The 18,325-nt window shown below is 42.7% G+C and overlaps 1 protein-coding gene across 1 annotated transcript in view; it reads right to left on the bottom strand.

The window, feature by feature from the left end:
* LOC118361468 (transmembrane protein 108-like) overlaps positions 1-18,325 on the bottom strand; it is a 107,486-nt gene that overhangs the window by 6,143 nt on the left and 83,018 nt on the right. The window contains exon 10 of the mRNA XM_052483162.1: positions 332-1,549. Coding sequence (XP_052339122.1) covers positions 332-1,549 — 1,218 coding nt within the window. The remainder of the gene's footprint in view (positions 1-331; positions 1,550-18,325) is intronic.

Raw genomic sequence — 18,325 nt, 5'->3', positions numbered from 1 at the left:
GAAAGGCAAAGTCAGTACAGCCTCTAAAATGATAGAACCTCAGTCCAGCTCTTGCATTACATTGTCACATTGTCACATTGTCTCAGTGGACAGGTTGGGTGGTATAAACGTGATCTCAGCCTCCTAAAAGTGGTGGTCAGTCTCCTACTGACTCAAACACAATTTCCTTTGATATGGTTTTCTCTAAGAGGCTTTGAGTTTATACTTAAATTGTACAATATATATTCATCCCTATAGAGGGGAATGGACATTTGATATAAAGGGCTTTGTTATCAACAAAAAAACATATTTCGGCATCAAAGCATTCATCAGGTTTTGATTTGATACTCACAGCATGAGGACACAGGCACACTGATGGCCAACACGATCCACACAATGTCCATCTTGCTCAGGCAGATGGTGGCGCTGGACAGCGGTGAGTCCAGAGCTGGGCTGGAGCCATTACCAGGACCCCAGGGGTCTGCAGTGGTGGCGGGGACCAGTCGGTTCAGAAAGTTCCCACTGGCCGTGGAGGGGGGCTCCGTAGCGGATGAGCTGTTCCACTGGGAGGAAGGGTCCTTGCCAGGGATGCCCTCCACACTGCCGCTATGAAAAGTGACATTGCCATCTGTTTTTAGCTCCAGGGTGGGGTCCTCGTTGACCAGGGGGTGCACCTCCCGTAGGGTGATGGCGTGGGGTCGGGAAAGCTCAGGAGTGGCTTCAACATGCTCCCAAAGGGTCTGATCTAGAGCAGCATCCTCTGAGGAAGAGGAGGAGTGAGAGGAAGGCTGCAGCTCAGTGGTGAAGTCCTGCTGACTGGTGTCTGTGGGCTCCTTGACGTTCCCCCCCATAGGCTCCTGGGTGTGTGTGGGGGCCGGTGGACCACCAAGCTCCAGGCCCAGAGTATGCTCTCTATCTGTGAGCGGGCTGGGCAAAGAAGGAGCCAGGGCAGACCCAGAGTCTGGAGTCCCCTCCACTGCAGCTGGAGCTACCTCACTCTGTGGGCCAGCAGAGCTGGGAGGGCTAGGAGGGCTGTTGCCCTGGTTAACATTAACAGTATCTGGGCTATGGGCTTGATTGACTGAGTTGGGCAAGAGGCCCTGGTCTGCACTGAGAGAATTGGAGCTGTGGCCTGGGTTGAGAGCACCAGAGCTGGGGGAATGGGCCTGTTTGACTGGACTGGGGCTGACAGAGCTAGGGCCAGGGTCTTGGTTTACTCTCACAGAGTTCACAGTGTTAGGACTGAAAGTAGCTGCAGCATGAATGAGGCTGTCTTTACTGGGTGGTGTCACAGTGTGTGCCAGGCTGGTGTGGTGGGTTAGATGCCAGCCCCAGGAGCTGGGGGCTGTGGTGGGCTTGATGATGCCTGTGGGCAGTGCCCCTCCCTGGGGGGACCAAGGGTCCCCGCTGCTGGAGTCTTCCTGCTGCCAGTCTGGGAGAGGCAGGAGCGGGTTAGGGGGGCTGCTGTGGGGCGCTGACATGGAGACAGGGTCCTTGGGGGTCCGGCTGGGGTACAGCTCCTGGGTAGAGGACACCACTCCCACTGGCACAGATAGGATCGCTAGAACACCTACAGAGAGAGATAATTACTATATAGAATGTGTGTGTGTGCTTGTGTGTAGGTATGCATATCTGAGTGTGTGTGTGTGTGTGCAGGTCGCTCTACCCTTTCTCCTGAGGTTCCCTGCTTGGAATATTGAGGCACAAACACGGATCCCCAGAAGCGGCAATAGGCTGTTTATGAGTCCTGGAGGAACCTTACAACCGTGGGCTGGATTCAATCGAGCAGAAAGACGATGGCCAGAGCTTACCCATGATGTTGCACAACAATTTAAGTCAATAAGTCATCGTTTTAGTCAAAGTATGATATACAGTATTTGGGCTTGAAGTGACAAGTCAGAAGTGCCCACTTGGATCCGTGTGATCCAAGTTTTATTTGTCTTTTCCTTTGATATGATGTACAAATTATTTTCAGCCTAGGTTTCATTTCAGGGCTGGGTTTTATTTGAATGTTACCATCCACCAGCATGGCATTATTTATTAATCAGAAACAGCTGCAAAGTTGATGCTTTATGCCACTGAAATCTACGCTTTTGCAACTCCGCTTAAAAAAAAAATCATAATCCATTGAATAATATGTGTATTTTCACATATTTTTTAAATAGTCTGTATTAAACATGCCCCCATGTGTATGTGACCAATAAGATTTGATTTGGAAGGCTTTCCACTAGATGTTGGAACATTGCTGTGAGGACTTGCTTCCATTGAGCCACAAGAGCATTAGTAAGGTTAGGCACTGATGTTGGGCGATTAGACCTGGCTCGCAGTCGGCGTTCCAATTCATCACAAAAGTGTTCGATGGGGTTTGAGGTCAGGGCTCTGGGCAGGACAGTCAAGTTCTTCCACACCGATCTCGACAACCCATTTCTGTATGGACCTCACTTTGTGCATGGGGTCATTGTCATGCTGAAACAGGAAAGAGCCTTCCCCAAAATGTTGCCACAAAGTTGGAAGCACAGAATCGTCTAGAATGTCATTGTATGCTGTATGTAGCGTTAAGATTTCCCTTCGCTGGAACTAAGGGGCCTAGCCAGAACCAGCCCCAGACCAGAAAAACAGCCCCAGACCATTATTCCTCCTGCACCAAACTTTACAGTTGGCACTATACATTGGGGCAGGTAGCGTTCTACTGACATCCCCCAAACCCAGATTTGTCCATTGGACTGCTAGATAGAGAAGCGTGATTCATCACTCCAGAGAACGAGTTTCCACTGCTCCAAAGTCCATTGGTGGCGAGCTTTACACCACTCAGCTAGCGCTTGGCATTGCGCATTGGTGATCTTAGGCTTGTGTGCGGCTGCTCGGCCATGGAAACCCAGTTAATGAAACTCCCGAAGAACAGTTCTTCGGGAGCTGACGTTGCGTCCAGAGACCGTTTGGAATTCAGTAGTGAGTGCAACCGAGGACAGATGTTTCAACTTAACAATAACAGCATTACAGTTGACTGGGGCAGCACTAGCAGGGCATACAGGGTTGCCTAGTGGTTAGAGCGTTGGACTAGTAACCGAAAGGTTGCAAGTTCGAATCCCTGAGCTGACAAGGTACAAATCTGTCGTTCTGCCCCTGAACAGGCAGTTAACCCACTATTCCTAGGCAGTCATTGAAAATAAGAATTTGTTCTTAACTGACTTGCCTAGTTAAATAAAGGTAAAAAATTCATTTGACGACCTGACTTTTTGGAAAATCCTATGATGGTACCACGTTGAAAGTCACTGAGCTCTTCAGTACGGGCCATTCTATTGCCAAAGTTTGTCTATGGAGATTGCACGGCGGTGTGCTCGATTTTATACACCTGTCAGCAACGGGTGTGGTTGAAATAGCCAAATCCACTAACTTGAAAGGGTGTCCACATACTTTCGGCCATGTAGAGTACATGTACAGATTGAGAAAAGAAAAGATAGAAATAAATAAAATACGAATGATAAAGAAAAGAGAGTATAAGGACAAAGGGTAATAAAGAGGGAGAAATTCCACAAAAAACAGCACCAGCACACGTCCACAATCTCAAACACTGTACTGATTACCCATCTTAACTCAGTCATATACCAGTATTCAGGATCACACATTTCTATATACTAATTTCCCCAGTCCATTAAGGGATCCAATAGGCATTTAAACACAGCCTTCAACTCATAAATCATATTCCTCCCGATATGTGCGTGTCCTAAATTACATCCTATTCAAAAGTGGTGCACATGGGGAATAGGGTGCCATTTAGGACACAGCTGCTCTGGCTCGCTAGGTACTGTATGAGAGTGTCCTCTCCTCTCTGCTTTCCATTTACCAAGCCTGTCACATCTCTAATGCATAGAGGAGCCTCATCCAGACACTCCAGAGTGACCCATGACTGGGGGATAACACAGACAGGATAGTTTGATTTATGAATGGTGGTCTCAGAGAGATGGTCATAAGGCAGGGAGACCATAGTCTCACAGAAATAATCTGACCCACCCCAGGAATATTTGCCTCATATTTTGGCCCATTGTTGATCTCTGGTGGTGGTACGTTGCCCCCCCGGTCTCCTCAACACATTATTACTGTATTCCATCCTCCAACATGCACAAACATACTAATACATATATACATGTCTCTCAGTCACATATAGGCTATCTATGGTTCCATCCACGCAGAGTAGAATTGATTACTATATTATGTTGTCCATTGTGGGGGCTGTTAGTAAACCATAGCTACTATGTTGCTGCTATAGACTAACAGTAGCAGTTGTTCCTGCCTTCGATACTGTGAACCATCAGATCCTCCTCTCCACCCTCTCCGAGTTGGGCATCTCCGGCGCGGCCCACGCTTGGATTGCGTCCTACCTGACAGGTCGCTCCTACCAGGTGGCGTGGCGAGAATCTGTCCCCTCACCACGCGCTCTCACCACTGGTGTACCCCAGGGCTCTGTTCTAGGCCCTCTCCTATTCTCGCTATACACCAAGTCACTTGGCTCTGTCATAACCTCACATGGTCTCTCCTATCATTGCTATGCAGACGACACACAATTAATCTTCTCCTTTCCCCCTTCTGATGACCAGGTGGCGAATCGCATCTCTGCATGTCTGGCAGACATATCAGTGTGGATGACGGATCACCACCTCAAGCTGAACCTCGGCAAGACGGAGCTGCTCTTCCTCCCGGGAAGGACTGCCCGTTCCATGATCTCGCCATCACGGTTGACAACTCCATTGTGTCCTCCTCCCAAAGCGCTAAGAACCTTGGCGTGATCCTGGACAACACCCTGTCGTTCTCAACTAACATCAAGGCGGTGGCCCGTTCCTGTAGGTTCATGCTCTACAACATCCGCAGAGTACGACCCTGCCTCACACAGGAAGCGGCGCAGGTCCTAATCCAGGCACTTGTCATCTCCCGTCTGGATTACTGCAACTCGCTGTTGGCTGGGCTCCCTGCCTGTGCCATTAAACCCCTACAACTCATCCAGAACGCCGCAGCCCGTCTGGTGTTCAACCTTCCCAAGTTCTCTCACGTCACCCCGCTCCTCCGCTCTCTCCACTGGCTTCCAGTTGAAGCTTGCATCCGCTACAAGACCATGGTGCTTGCCTACGGAGCTGTGAGGGGAACGGCACCTCAGTACCTCCAGGCTCTGATCAGGCCCTACACCCAAACAAGGGCACTGCGTTCATCCACCTCTGGCCTGCTCGCCTCCCTACCACTGAGGAAGTACAGTTCCCGCTCAGCCCAGTCAAAACTGTTCGCTGCTCTGGCTCCCCAATGGTGGAACACACTCCCTCACGACGCCAGGACAGCGGAGTCAATCACCACCTTCCGGAGACACCTGAAACCCCACCTCTTTAAGGAATACCTAGGACAGGATAAAGTAATCCTTCTCACCCCCCCCCCTTAAAAGATTTAGATGCACTATTATAAAGTGGCTGTTCCACTGGATGTCATAAGGTGAATGCACCAATTTGTAAGTCGCTCTGGATAAGAGCGTCTGCTAAATGACTTAAATGTAAAATGTAAATGTTCCTGAGCATTGTACTTCAGGAGTGTGATAGTGTGCAACACTGTTTGTCATGCAGTAGTCTGGCCTCAATCACACACTCAATCAGTGTCTAACCCCCACTATCACAACACTACCTGGCAACCCGGCCCTCGGTCGGTCGGGAAAAGCAGCATGTTAGAACCAGGTATAAACGGGGCTACTGAGTGACAGACTGCCTGAAGAATAGATTGCTGAGTTGGAACTATAGAATGATTAGAATGTGAACCATTCTAATTCTACAATAGGAGTTGCCTTCAAATAGTGAATGGCTCCACTGACCAACAAAATGGCAACAGAGTCTACATCCGTTGTACATACTAACACATGCTCCAGCAATACACTCCGCAGACACACACACACGCAACTCTGCACACGCCCATACATGCACCCACGCTCGCTCGCACACTGGTCCTCCTCATCTGCAATAAACACACTTATTAATATGCATCTGGCAACCCGCTGATCATCATGTTTTATTGAGTAGCTCATAAAATCTTAAAGGAGGCAAAACACATTTTAAGTTTGGTAGCATCAAAACATGTTTCATGATGTTCGTTGTCAGTCCGGTGAATAGTCAATATTTTGTGAAGTTTTTCATTACTTGTGTGGTAGGCTGTGTGGTTGAGAGTCATCTAATCTCTCTTGAGAAGCACATGTACACGCATGCACTCACACACAAACACAGATTATCTGGTATGATATAGATACGGATTCATGCAGATTCTCTTCAATAGTCTCTAGAAGCTCAAACTCCCACTCTCCCTCCCTCCTCCTTTTCTTATAGCAGTGTGTTCAATTTCCCTTCTCGGGCAATAAAGATCTATTGAATTGAATTGAATTATGTGAGTGTTCCATACAGTAATGTGAATGTAAGTATGCCTACTGGTGACTACACACAGTGCGGAGGGTTAGTAAATACTAAGGTCAACGAGAAGGAATCTCAAGCTACAGTATATCTCCAGCTCAACTCGTCATTTTCATCAAAGGTTATGTTTCTTTTTTTCTGGCAGTGAGTCACCCACTCCTGGTCTGGCAGTGACATTAGATTAGAGCTACTGCTGCTGCTCATAAGTGTCACGTCTACTCCCGCTCCTCCACCCTCTGGCGTTCGACGTCAACGGTAACCACCAGTCCTGGGTTCCATCATTACGCACACCTGCCATCAATCATTACACACACCTGCACGTCATCATGAGGCACACCTGGACTCCATTACCTCACGTATTACCTCCCCTATATCTGGCACTCTTAGGTTCCTTCCCCAGTCAGTATTGTGTATGTGTTTCATGTCTATACGCGACTTGTGTTTGTTATGTTGTTCGATGGTCCATTTATTATTAGACTCCCAGTGTATACGTTACAATAAGACAGACACTCGCAATGACTCATAGTACTGCACTATGTAGGGAACGGGATGCAGCCCCAGACACAGGCTAGCTCTAGGGGTTCATTGGGGGAATGAGGGAGCCCATCATCCTGTATAGCCAGTTTCCTGCCCCTAAGCCTCCCTGTAAAGACTGACTAGGTGTCCTAACTAAGCAACACTCTTGGCCTCCAATGCCCTCTGAGTGTGTACACAACAATATAATGCTGTTGATGTAATGCAAGGAGGTACCGTGAGGCATGAACCTAATACACACAATACACAGTACAGAATGGAATAAAATAGCTCCCCAAACGTGCGTGTGGGTGGGCAGGCACATAGATGGGAACTAGTGGATATATGGAGGCTTAAATATCCTGACCTAGTGAGATATACAGTGTATTCGGAAAGTATTCAGACCACGTGACTTTTTCCAAATGTTGTTACATTACAGCCTTATTCTAAAATGTATTAAATAATTTTTTCCCCCTCATCAATATATACACAATCGGTGGTGTAAAGTAGTGAAGTATCTGTATGGGGTATGTACTTTACTATTTATATTCATGGCAACTTTAACTTCACTACATTCCTAATGAAAATAATGTACTTTTTACTCCATACATTTTCCCTGACACCCAAAAGTACTCGTTACATTTTGACAGGAAAATCGTCCAATTCACACACTTATCAAGAGAACATCCCTGATCATCCCTACTGCCTCTGATCTGGCGGACCCACTAAACACAAATGCTTCATTTTTAAATTATGTCTGCATGTTGGAGTGCTCCTGGCTATCCGTAAAAATAATAAAGAAAATTGTGCCATCTGGTTTCTTTAATATAAGGAAGTTAAAATGATTTATACTTTTAGTTTTACTATTGATACTTAAGTATTTAAAACCAAATATTTTTAAACATTTACTCGAGTAGTACTTGACTGGGTGACTTTCACTTTCACTTGAGTAATTTTCTACTAAGGTATCTTTACTTTTACTCAAATATGACAATTGAGTACATTTTCCACCACTGCACACAATACCTCAACTGTGGGACCTTATATAGACAGGCAAATACCTGTCTATATAAGGTCCCATAGTTGACAGTGCATGTCAGAGCAAAAACCAAGCCATGAGGTCTAAGGAATTGTCCGTAGAGCTCCGAGACAGGATTGTGTTAAGGCACAGATCTAGGGAAGGGTACCAAAACATTTCTGCAGCATTGAAGGTCCCCAAGAACAGAGTGGTCTCCATCATTCTTAAATGGAAGAAGCTGGGAACCACCAAGGCCCGCTGTGCAAACTGAGCAATCGGAGGAGAAGGGCCTTCGTCAGCGAGGTGACCAGCACCCGATGATCACTCTGACAGAACCTTCCAGAAGAACAACCATTTCCGCAGCACTCCACCAATCAGGACTTTATGGTAGAGTGGCCAGACGGAAGCCAGTCCTCAGTAAAAATGCACATGACAGCCCGCTTGGAGTTTGCCCCAAGGTCACCTAAAGGACTCTCAGACCATGAGAAACAAGATTCTCTGGTCTGATGAAACCACGATTGAACAGTGTTCGTTGTTTGAAGTAACGTCTTTGTTGTTGTAATATTGCAAACGAACATGGCAGTTTCACTACTATGGATTACAGCTTTAAGGTTGCCAGTACATTTCATTGAAAGGGCTTGTCAACACCAAACCCACTGGGTACAGACGTCAGTTCAACATGTAGTTTTTATTTACATTTGGTTGAGTTGTCAACTAATGCGAATTCAACAGAAAAAGGTCACCATGTCATTGGATTTAGGTTAAAAGTTGGGTTTTGCAAATCCAGTCAGTTTTCCACGTTGATTCAACCTGTTAGCTTCGCTCACTATCTCTGACACCCACCTGATCATTCCACTCACTATTCTGGGATGGAGAAAAACAAGGATGAGGTCAATATTACTGTTAAATTAGATCCTGATTTATTTCTGTTATATCAGCCAAAACCTTTTTTCAATTAACCCAGCCAAGAGATTTATCATGGGGAAGGGCAATTTATGCAGTAAACTTACTGAGTTAAAGGCTGTTTGGAATGCATAAGAAGTGAGTGACATTCATGTATAAGTGCTCTATTGATGACATGGATGGGAAATGGGACATTAGTAGATCATAAGGCTGGCTGCTGTGTCTTGTGCACTTGATCTAAGAACTTTTGCCCCATCTCTCTGTCCCTTTCACATCACTCAGTATTAGAGTCAATGCCAGGGCCACAGAAAGCCAAATTGGCCGCCCAGTGGCTTTGAGTTTGAGACCTAGTGAAATTAAAGCATCATAATGGTGAAAATGATCAAATCCTCAACATTCAGCTATAACCTCATTGGTCAGTATTTACTTAAACGACCAATACTACCAACTACTGCAGTGGGGTAATAGTAATGAGATGTAGCCTACACTACTACATCCTATATCCACCACACCAATCATAGCAGAGAATCAACTTAGTGTGTGTAGTAGAGAGCAGCTCTACAACATCCGTAGAGTACGACCCTACCTCACACAGGAAGCGGGGCAGGTCCTAATCCAGGCATTTGTCCTCTCCCGTCTGGACAACTGCAACTCACTGTTGGCTGGGCTACCCGCTTGTGCAATCAAACCCCTGCAACTTAAACAGAACGCTGCAGCCCGCCTGGTTTTCAACCTCTCATGTCACCCCGCTCCTCCACAGCCTCCATTGGCTTCATGTCGGAGCTCGCATCCACTACAAGACCATGGTGCTTACCTACGGAACAGCAAGAGGAACTGCCCCTCCCTACCTTTAGGTTATGCTCAAACCCTACACCCCAGCCCGAACACTCCGTTCTGCCACCTCTGGTCTCTTGGCCCTCCCACGCCTACGGAAAGGCAGATCACGCTCAGCCCAGTCCGAGCTCTTCTCTGTCCTGGCACCCCAATGGTGGAGCCAGCTTCCCCATGAAGCTAGGACAGTAGAGCCCCTGTCCATTTTCCTTTAACATCTGAAACTCTACCTTCAAACAGTATCTTAAATAATCCTCCTACCTGCACCACTTGCACTTGACCCTGCACCCCCCCCCCCCCCTTCTAGCTCTGACTCTACTGATGATAGATCCATTATTTGGGAAAAATATACTTTCTATGCCTGTGATGTGGTTGTCCCACCTAGGTATGCAGAACCCTCCTCTAGCTTCTCAGTCTGCATTTCAGGTACCCCAGCAAAACACACACTCAGGGGGTAGAAGTTGCCCTTAGGCACAGATCACAGCACAGTTTATCCTCCCTAAATCATCACCTTAGATTAAGGAGGCTCTCACCGTGCAGTCCTCTATGGACTGTGTTAAGGCAGGCAGATGCTAACTCAATGGGATCGTCCACAAATCTACACAGGATGTGGGAAGGCTGTCTACAGCATCGATCAGAATACCAATGAGCTTCTATCTCAAATTTCACAACACCCAAACAACACACACACAGACATAAATGTGCACGCGGTACAGATGTGCCCTGAGATATGAGACAAAGAGAGAAGAGTCTATGGCTGTGTCCCAAATCGTACTCTATTCCTTACATAGTTCACTACTTTTGACCAGAGCCATATGGGTCCCAAAAGTGTTGCACTATGTAGGGCAGGGATTGCCACAAAAAATCTGAACTCATCATGAGGGGTCACAGTAGATAGCGGGTCTGCGTACCCACATCCATATCCACAAATGCAGTCAGCCTTTTGGAGGGTTGTCATGCCAAAGTGTCCACCGGCCAAAATAGTGTCCACCGGCCAAATAGTGTCCACCGGCCAAATACTGTCCACCGGCCAAATACTGTCCACCGGCCAAATACTGTCCACCGGCCAAATACTGTCCCCCTCTACGTCACAATGGGATTCGATGAGTTCTAGCTTCTGTTGCTAGGGCTGTTTCTAGAATTTGCGATATTCTGACCGGATTACGTAATGTACCAAAGGGTCCGTTGCTATGCTAGTTGCCTGGCTCTATTTTACCTCGCAGCGGTCGCGAAGGAAGGAGGAAGTTCTATTTCACTGCATAAACGTTCGCTATTACCTCCGAATTGCTCTTCAAGGAAGGTGTTTTTGACCGTGACAACCTGCTGAATACCTACTGCTTCAGAGGACCGAAAACAGAACACTTTCTTTACCATGTATTTGTCTTAAGTACATATTGTTAGATAGGAATAAATAACTGTTTTTATAGATTGACGTTGGTAACTACTGTAACGTTACTTATATACCTCAGTCTGCCTAGTCAGCTAGCCATCTAGCTAGATAGTTTTATTTAGCTAACGTTAATTAGCAAGCAAGCTACTGTAACTTAATTGTTTTATTTTATTTTGAACACAACAAATACAAAAAAGGCAGAAATATACAAACATGAGTACATAAACCTAACAGCCTGTTAAATACTTTTATGGTGCGTATTGCTTTTTACATTTTACTGATCATTTCAAAATAATATTTAAATTCTATCTTAAATAATGTGAAAAGGGGTTTGTTCTCTGCCCACATCATTTTGTGGATAAAGAATCTTCTATGAAAGATAAACAAATGAACAATGAAAGTTAAATCAGGGTCCATATCATTTGGATCAAAATAAAACATAATATCAGAGTCTCTCCTCTCAGATTAACATTAATAGTTGTTTCTTTTCAAATAGAATCTTCTAACTCACTCCAAAATCTTCTGACATCAGAACAGTCCCAAAATAAATGGTCACAACCACATATTACACATTTGTTATCAGTAGCTATTTTAAATCTGTGTATAATAAAAGGACTTTACAGGGTAGATTCTACAAATGAGTTTGTATGATACTTCTTTCACCTTCAATACAATATTTACCAGACAAACAAGGAAACTTTGTTCCAGTTCACTACATTCCAGTACATTTCAGCAGAGGGAATAGTAACATATTGACATTTCCCTTATATAGATGTTATTATATTTATAGTTCAAAATGTAAATTCCTTCTAATTATATTGAGGCTACAAAATCATCAACAGTTGCACTTGGACTATTGTTATATTCTCCTAAAAGAAGAACAGCACCTTTAGGGACAGCTCTAAACAACAATTTGATACTCCTCAGGAGTGAATGTAACATTGTTCTCATACATTCTGGATGATCATACAGTTGTTCTGGATGATCATTATTCAATAATTGTTTAGCCCAAATAATGTTGTTGTCAAACCAGTTCTGGAAAAATAAAGACTTGTTTTTGTATTTTATGTCTTTAGATTGTATACCTATGTGGGGACAAATTGTGCTTGTACATGAGGTTCCAAGTTAGAAGTACTTGTTTATGAACGTTTGCAAGCTTAATAGGGATTTTACCCATATCAAAGTTGCATTTGAGTAGGAGTTCTAGACCACCAATCTGTTGGAATATTAAATTAGGGATAATATTCCAAATGCAATTCTTATTTCTTCAATAGTACTGTATCCACTTAATCTAAAATATTAGAGGTTTTACAATCTAGAGCGTTCAACCCTCCCTCGCTTTGGGCGCTACATATTACCGCTTTTCTTAAATAATGAGGTATATTCCTCCATATGAAGTTAAATAATTTAGTATCAACCGATTTAGTTACTGACAGAGGAACATCCAAGGCAAGGGTTGTATAAACTCATCTGGACAGATCTTCAGATCTTGACAATAGTACACGTCCAGATAAAGAAAGATCTCTTAATAACCAGGAGTTTAATCTCTTTCAAATGTTCTCTACAATAGGAGAGAAATGTAAGTTTGCCCTTTCTTTCTGATCTTTACTAACTTTAATACCAAGAAATGCGATCATATTTTTTACAGGGATATTACATACTGAGTTTAAGTCACGTCTTTTCAATGCAAATAATTCACATTTCCTAATATTCAGAGATTAACCTGATACACGTGAGAAGGCATTAATACACTCAATAGCTTTCCTAGCTTTCCTTCCTAAAAAAAATGGTGGTGTCGTCAGCCATTTTCTCTCTTTGTCTTGTATCTGAATACCCCTAAAACTATCCTTATTTATATGAAGTGCCATAACTTGTGTGACCAATAAAAATAAGAAAGGAGAAATTGGGCATCCTTGTGGAATCTCTGAAATTACATGGGATAATTTAACAGAGCTGTTACTGTTATTATAAAGTGTCTTAATTACACTTTGAAAATATTGACCAAAACCCCCAAAAAATCGAAGAGTCTCAAAAACGGTATCAAATGCCTTGTAAAAGTCTACAAATAAAATGAAGCTATCTTCCATAATGTGCTCATTGTAGTCTAAAGTCCAATACTAGTATAATATAATTACATATGTGTCTGCCCTCCCCCATAAGTCTTTCTGCAAAGATGGATGCAAGTAGCAGAAATGAGGCCTTGTGTCATAGAAACAGGCAGGACCCCTAAATCAATTGCCTCCTTAAAAACATTAAATATAAATTCAATAATATCCTCCTGAAAATATTTATGGAATTCACTAATAAATGCCATCATTCCCTGGATATGTGTTCTCTTTAACTTGCTGATACATTTTTTTATTTCATTAATATAAATAATTTCATGGAAGTCTTCATCTAGGACTTTTGCATAGTCTTTGACTGAGTCTAGAAAGGCAGATATGTAGGACAGGCATTACTGGTATAAAGGTTACAATAGAATTCTGAAACATATTTTTAAATATCTTTGGGGTTTTCATTTTCTCTGCCATTTATATTAAGCTTATGAATAGATGTACATTTAATTTGTATTTTTTTTCACCTTCCTCCAACCATCTCCTTCTTGATCTTACAAATGCCCCTTTTGCTCTCTCTTCATACATTGGCTCCATTTGTAGTTGTAAAGAGAATAACTGAACCTTTCCTTCTTCATCAAGGTCCTCCATAGAGATTAGAGAAAGTATTTCCTTAACAAGTTTATCTTCCCTCAATCTTTTAAGTTCAGCCATTTCTTTACCTCTATTCATGGCCGTTTGTCTTATTTCATACTTCATTAATTCCCAATATTTCCCATAAGACTTAAATAGTTGGGCTTTCCTCCAATTGTCTTGTATAATATCTTTGGCATCCATCTATGTGAATGCTCAGTGTTTGAGATCAATTGACACCCTTTACCACGGCACTTTGAGATTGATTTGAAACTGAAAAACTCTTACGCACCACTGTACTTTGTATAGGGTTGGCTGGCATTCAAGTCACTCGTAGGCTCAGTCACTGGTATACTTTTATTTACAAAGCCATTTTAGGTTTACTACCTTTTTATTTGGGCATTTTTATTGTTCAGAAATGTGGTGGGTACTCTCCTCGTTCGCTGGACCTTATCCTGCTAACTGTTCCAAGGGCTTTTAAGTCCTCTGCACCATCGTCTTGGAACACCTTACAAAATACTTTTAAACTGGAAGAACTTGTCCCGATTGGTATTTTTAAGTCACTGGTGAATGATCTTGAGACTGATTCCCTGACCTGTCAATGTTTTTACATTTGCTGTTTTTGATTTTGTTATACTCTTGTGAATTCTATGGTTTTTACTAGATCACTTGTAGTTTTTCATGTTGTTTGTCTGTAATTTTTGTAATGACTTGGTGCTGCCTATCTTGGCCAGGACACTCTTGAAAAAGAGATTTTAAATCTCAATGAGCCCTTCCTGGTTAAATAAAAGTTTAATAATAAAATCTTGAAATTATCATCTTCCAACAGTCTACTATTGAGTTTCCAATAACCTCGATTCAGTTTAACTTCAGATCCATTCATATTTAAAGATAAGCTACTGTAACTGTTATTGCCCCTGTCTGTTTGTATGTAGCTTGTACTTCAATGGCATTCCTCGAGGAGATTTTCTTTTATCTTTCCAACCAGGCAAAGTACTATGAAGACACCACTGATCTCGACAAGAGGCACAACATTCAGAGAAATTCACAATTCAAGGTAACGTAAAGCAGTTAACTTCAATTAGATGGACGGCTTTAGCTATGCACAACCACTTTTCAACAACCATTTTCCATCTAACGTACAGTAGGCTAGTTGCTAACTATACATATAGTTCAGTGGAGTGTTGCTGAGGAGAGGACGGCTCATAATAACGTCTGGAATGGAGTAAATGGAATGGTATCAAACACGTGGTTGATACCATTCAATTGACTCCATTCCAGCCATTATTATGAGCCGTCCTCTCCTCAGCAGCGTCCACTGATATAGTTATACAGTGCCTTGCGAAAGTATTCGACCCCCTTGAACTTTGCGACCTTTTGCCACATTTCAGGCTTCAAACATAAAGATATAAAACTGTATTTTTTTGTGAAGAATCAACAACAAGTGGGACACAATCATGAAGTGGATACAAAAATCTTTTTGTATCCAAAAGCATCATGAAGAACAAGGAACACACCAGGCAGGTCCGAGATACTGTTGTGAAGAAGTTTAAAGCCGGATTTGGATACAAAAAGATTTCCCAAGCTTTAAACATCCCAAGGAGCACTGTGCAAGCGATAATATTGAAATGGAAGGAGTATCAGACCACTGCAAATCTACCAAGACCTGGCCGTCCCTCTAAGGTGGTCTGGTCAGATGAAACCAAAATTGAACTTTTTGGCAACAATGCAAAACGTTATGTTTGGCGTAAAAGCAACACAGCTCATCACCCTGAACACACCATCCCCACTGTCAAACATGGTGGTGGCAGCATCATGGTTTGGGCCTGCTTTTCTTCAGCAGGGACAGGGAAGATGGTTAAAATTGATGGGAAGATGGATGGAGCCAAATACAGGACCATTCTGGAAGAAAACCTGATGGAGTCTGCAAAAGACCTGAGACTGGGACGGAGATTTGTCTTCCAACAAGACAATGATCCAAAACATAAAGCAGAATCTACAATGGAATGGTTCAAAAATAAACATATCCAGGTGTTAGAATGGCCAAGTCAAAGTCCAGACCTGAATCCAATCGAGAATCTGTGGAAAGAACTGAAAACTGCTGTTCACAAATGCTCTCCATCCAACCTCACTGAGCTCGAGCTGTTTTGCAAGGAGGAATGGGAAAAAATGTCAGTCTCTCGATGTGCAAAACTGATAGAGACATACCCCAAGCGACTTACAGCTGTAATCGCAGCAAAAGCTGGCGCTACAAAGTATTAAGGGGGCTGAATAATTTTGCACGCCCAATTTTTCAGTTTTTGATTTGTTAAAAAAGTTTGAAATATCCAATAAATGTCGTTCCACTTCATGATTGTGTCCCACTTGTTGTTGATTCTTCACAAAAAAATACAGTTTTATATCTTTATGTTTGAAGCCTGAAATGTGGCAAAAGGTCGCAAAGTTCAAGGGGGCCGAATACTTTCGCAAGGCACTGTATGTTGTTGATGTGTTGTTTAAATGCTGAGCGCTCCTGCCAGCCTGTAGTGTGTCACGATTGCTTCACAATGTATTTCTGAAACGGCGGGCTATAGCCTTGAATTTATAATAATATTAATAATAATATAGCCTAAATAATTAATTTTCATTCCATCCTAGGCTACCTGGCTTGCTCCTGGTTGATTTTGAGTTAGCATATTGTTTAATAGCCTGTTGAAATGTTGAACGTCAATTGATAGTGACAGAATCACTGACAGAATCACATTAATTCCCAAGCAAAGTAGATTTTGTGTCTCCTTTGCTATAGAAGGCTGAAGAGCAGCCTCTGAATGTTATAGAGACAAACCAAAGATATCCCATATGCATCGGAGTCACATCTTTCCCTGGCATTTTACAGGTTGTTTCCAGCATAAAGCATTTGCAGACTAAAGTGTTGTTATAAATCATTTTAAATAATCATGTCTATCATTTTTTTTCTCTAAATCTCAAGATAACAAGTGCTAGGCATATGCTTTTAGCCACTTTATTTAACAAAAGCCACAATACCGTCACATACCCACTCAATTCGAGCACTGGTTTTAACTTAACACACCAAGCTCTTCACTCACTGACACAGAGACATTTAAGGAGTGCATGGTGAGTGAATGGATTGGCTGATAATCTATGGATAGTAGACCAATTTCGTCTGTCAAACAGATAGGCCTACCCCTTTCTGGAATAGGAAGAAATAAACTCCAACACAAAGCCCTCTTGTTGTTAGTAGCCTAAAGTTACATTAAAATGAAGACTGTTTAAAGGAATCAGGACTTCTCGAATTAGCCTACGTTCAGCACCCATACAATGTCAATTTCCACAGCTGCCACTTCATTGTAATATAACATACAGTTGAAGTCGGAAGTTTACATACACTTAGGTTGGAGTCATTAAAGCTCGTTTTTCAACCACTCCACACATTTCTTGTTAACAAACTATTGTTTTGGCAAGTCGGTTAGGACATCTACTTTGTGCTTTGTGACATCTACAAGTAATTTTTCCAAAAATTGTTTAAAGACCGATTATTTAACTTATAATTCACTGTATCACAAATCCAATGGGTCAGAAGTTTACATACACTGAATTGACTGTGCCTTTAAGCAGCTTGGAGTATTCCAGAAAATTATTTCATGGGTTTAGAAGCTTCTGATAGGCTCGTTGACATCATTTGAGTCAATTGGAGGTGTATCTGTGGATGTATTTCAAGGCCTACCTTCAAACTCAGTGCCTCTTTGCTTGACATCATAGGAAAATCATAAGAAATCAGCCAAGACCTCAGAAAAAAAAGATTATAGACCTCCACAAGTCTGGTTCATCCTTGAGATGAACCAATTTCCAAACGCCTGATGGTACGACGTTCATCTGTACAAACAATAGTACCCAAGTATAAACACCATGGGACCACTCAGCCATCATACTGCTGAGGAAGGAGACGCGTTCTATCTCCTAGAGATGAACGTACTTTGTGAGAAAAGTGCAAATCAATCCCAGAACAACAGCAAAGGGCCTTGTGAAGATGCTGGAGGAAACATATACAAAAGTATCTATATCCACAGTAAATTGAGTCCTATGTCGACATAACCTGAAAGGCGATTCAATCTTTATCACCAAAGCTTTATTAAAAGATCAAGTTTGAGAAAAGCAAAACAGTGAGCTGACATTCCTTTTATTATTTACAGTGCATTTGGAAAGTATTCAGACCCCTCGACTTTTTCCACATTTTGTTACGTTACAGCCTTATTCTAAAATTGATAAAATTAATTATTTTCCTCAATCTACACACAATACCCCATAATGACAAAGCGAAAATGTGTTTTTAGAAATACCTTTTTTACATAAGTATTCAGACTCTTTTCAATTAGACTCTAAATTGAGCTCAGGTGCATCCTGTTTCCATTGATCATCCTTGAGATGTTTCTACAACTTGATTGGAGTCCACCTGTGGTAAATTCAATTGATAGGACATGATTTGGAAAGGCACACACCTGTCTATATAAGGTCCCACAGTTGACAGTGCATGTCAGAGCAAAAACCAAGCCATGAGGTCGGCGAAATTGTCCGTAGA

The sequence above is a fragment of the Oncorhynchus keta genome, chromosome 28 (genome assembly GCF_023373465.1).
Source record: "Oncorhynchus keta strain PuntledgeMale-10-30-2019 chromosome 28, Oket_V2, whole genome shotgun sequence".
NCBI classification, from domain to species: Eukaryota; Metazoa; Chordata; class Actinopteri; order Salmoniformes; family Salmonidae; genus Oncorhynchus; species Oncorhynchus keta.
This window is presented reverse-complemented; position numbering and strand designations above follow the sequence as displayed.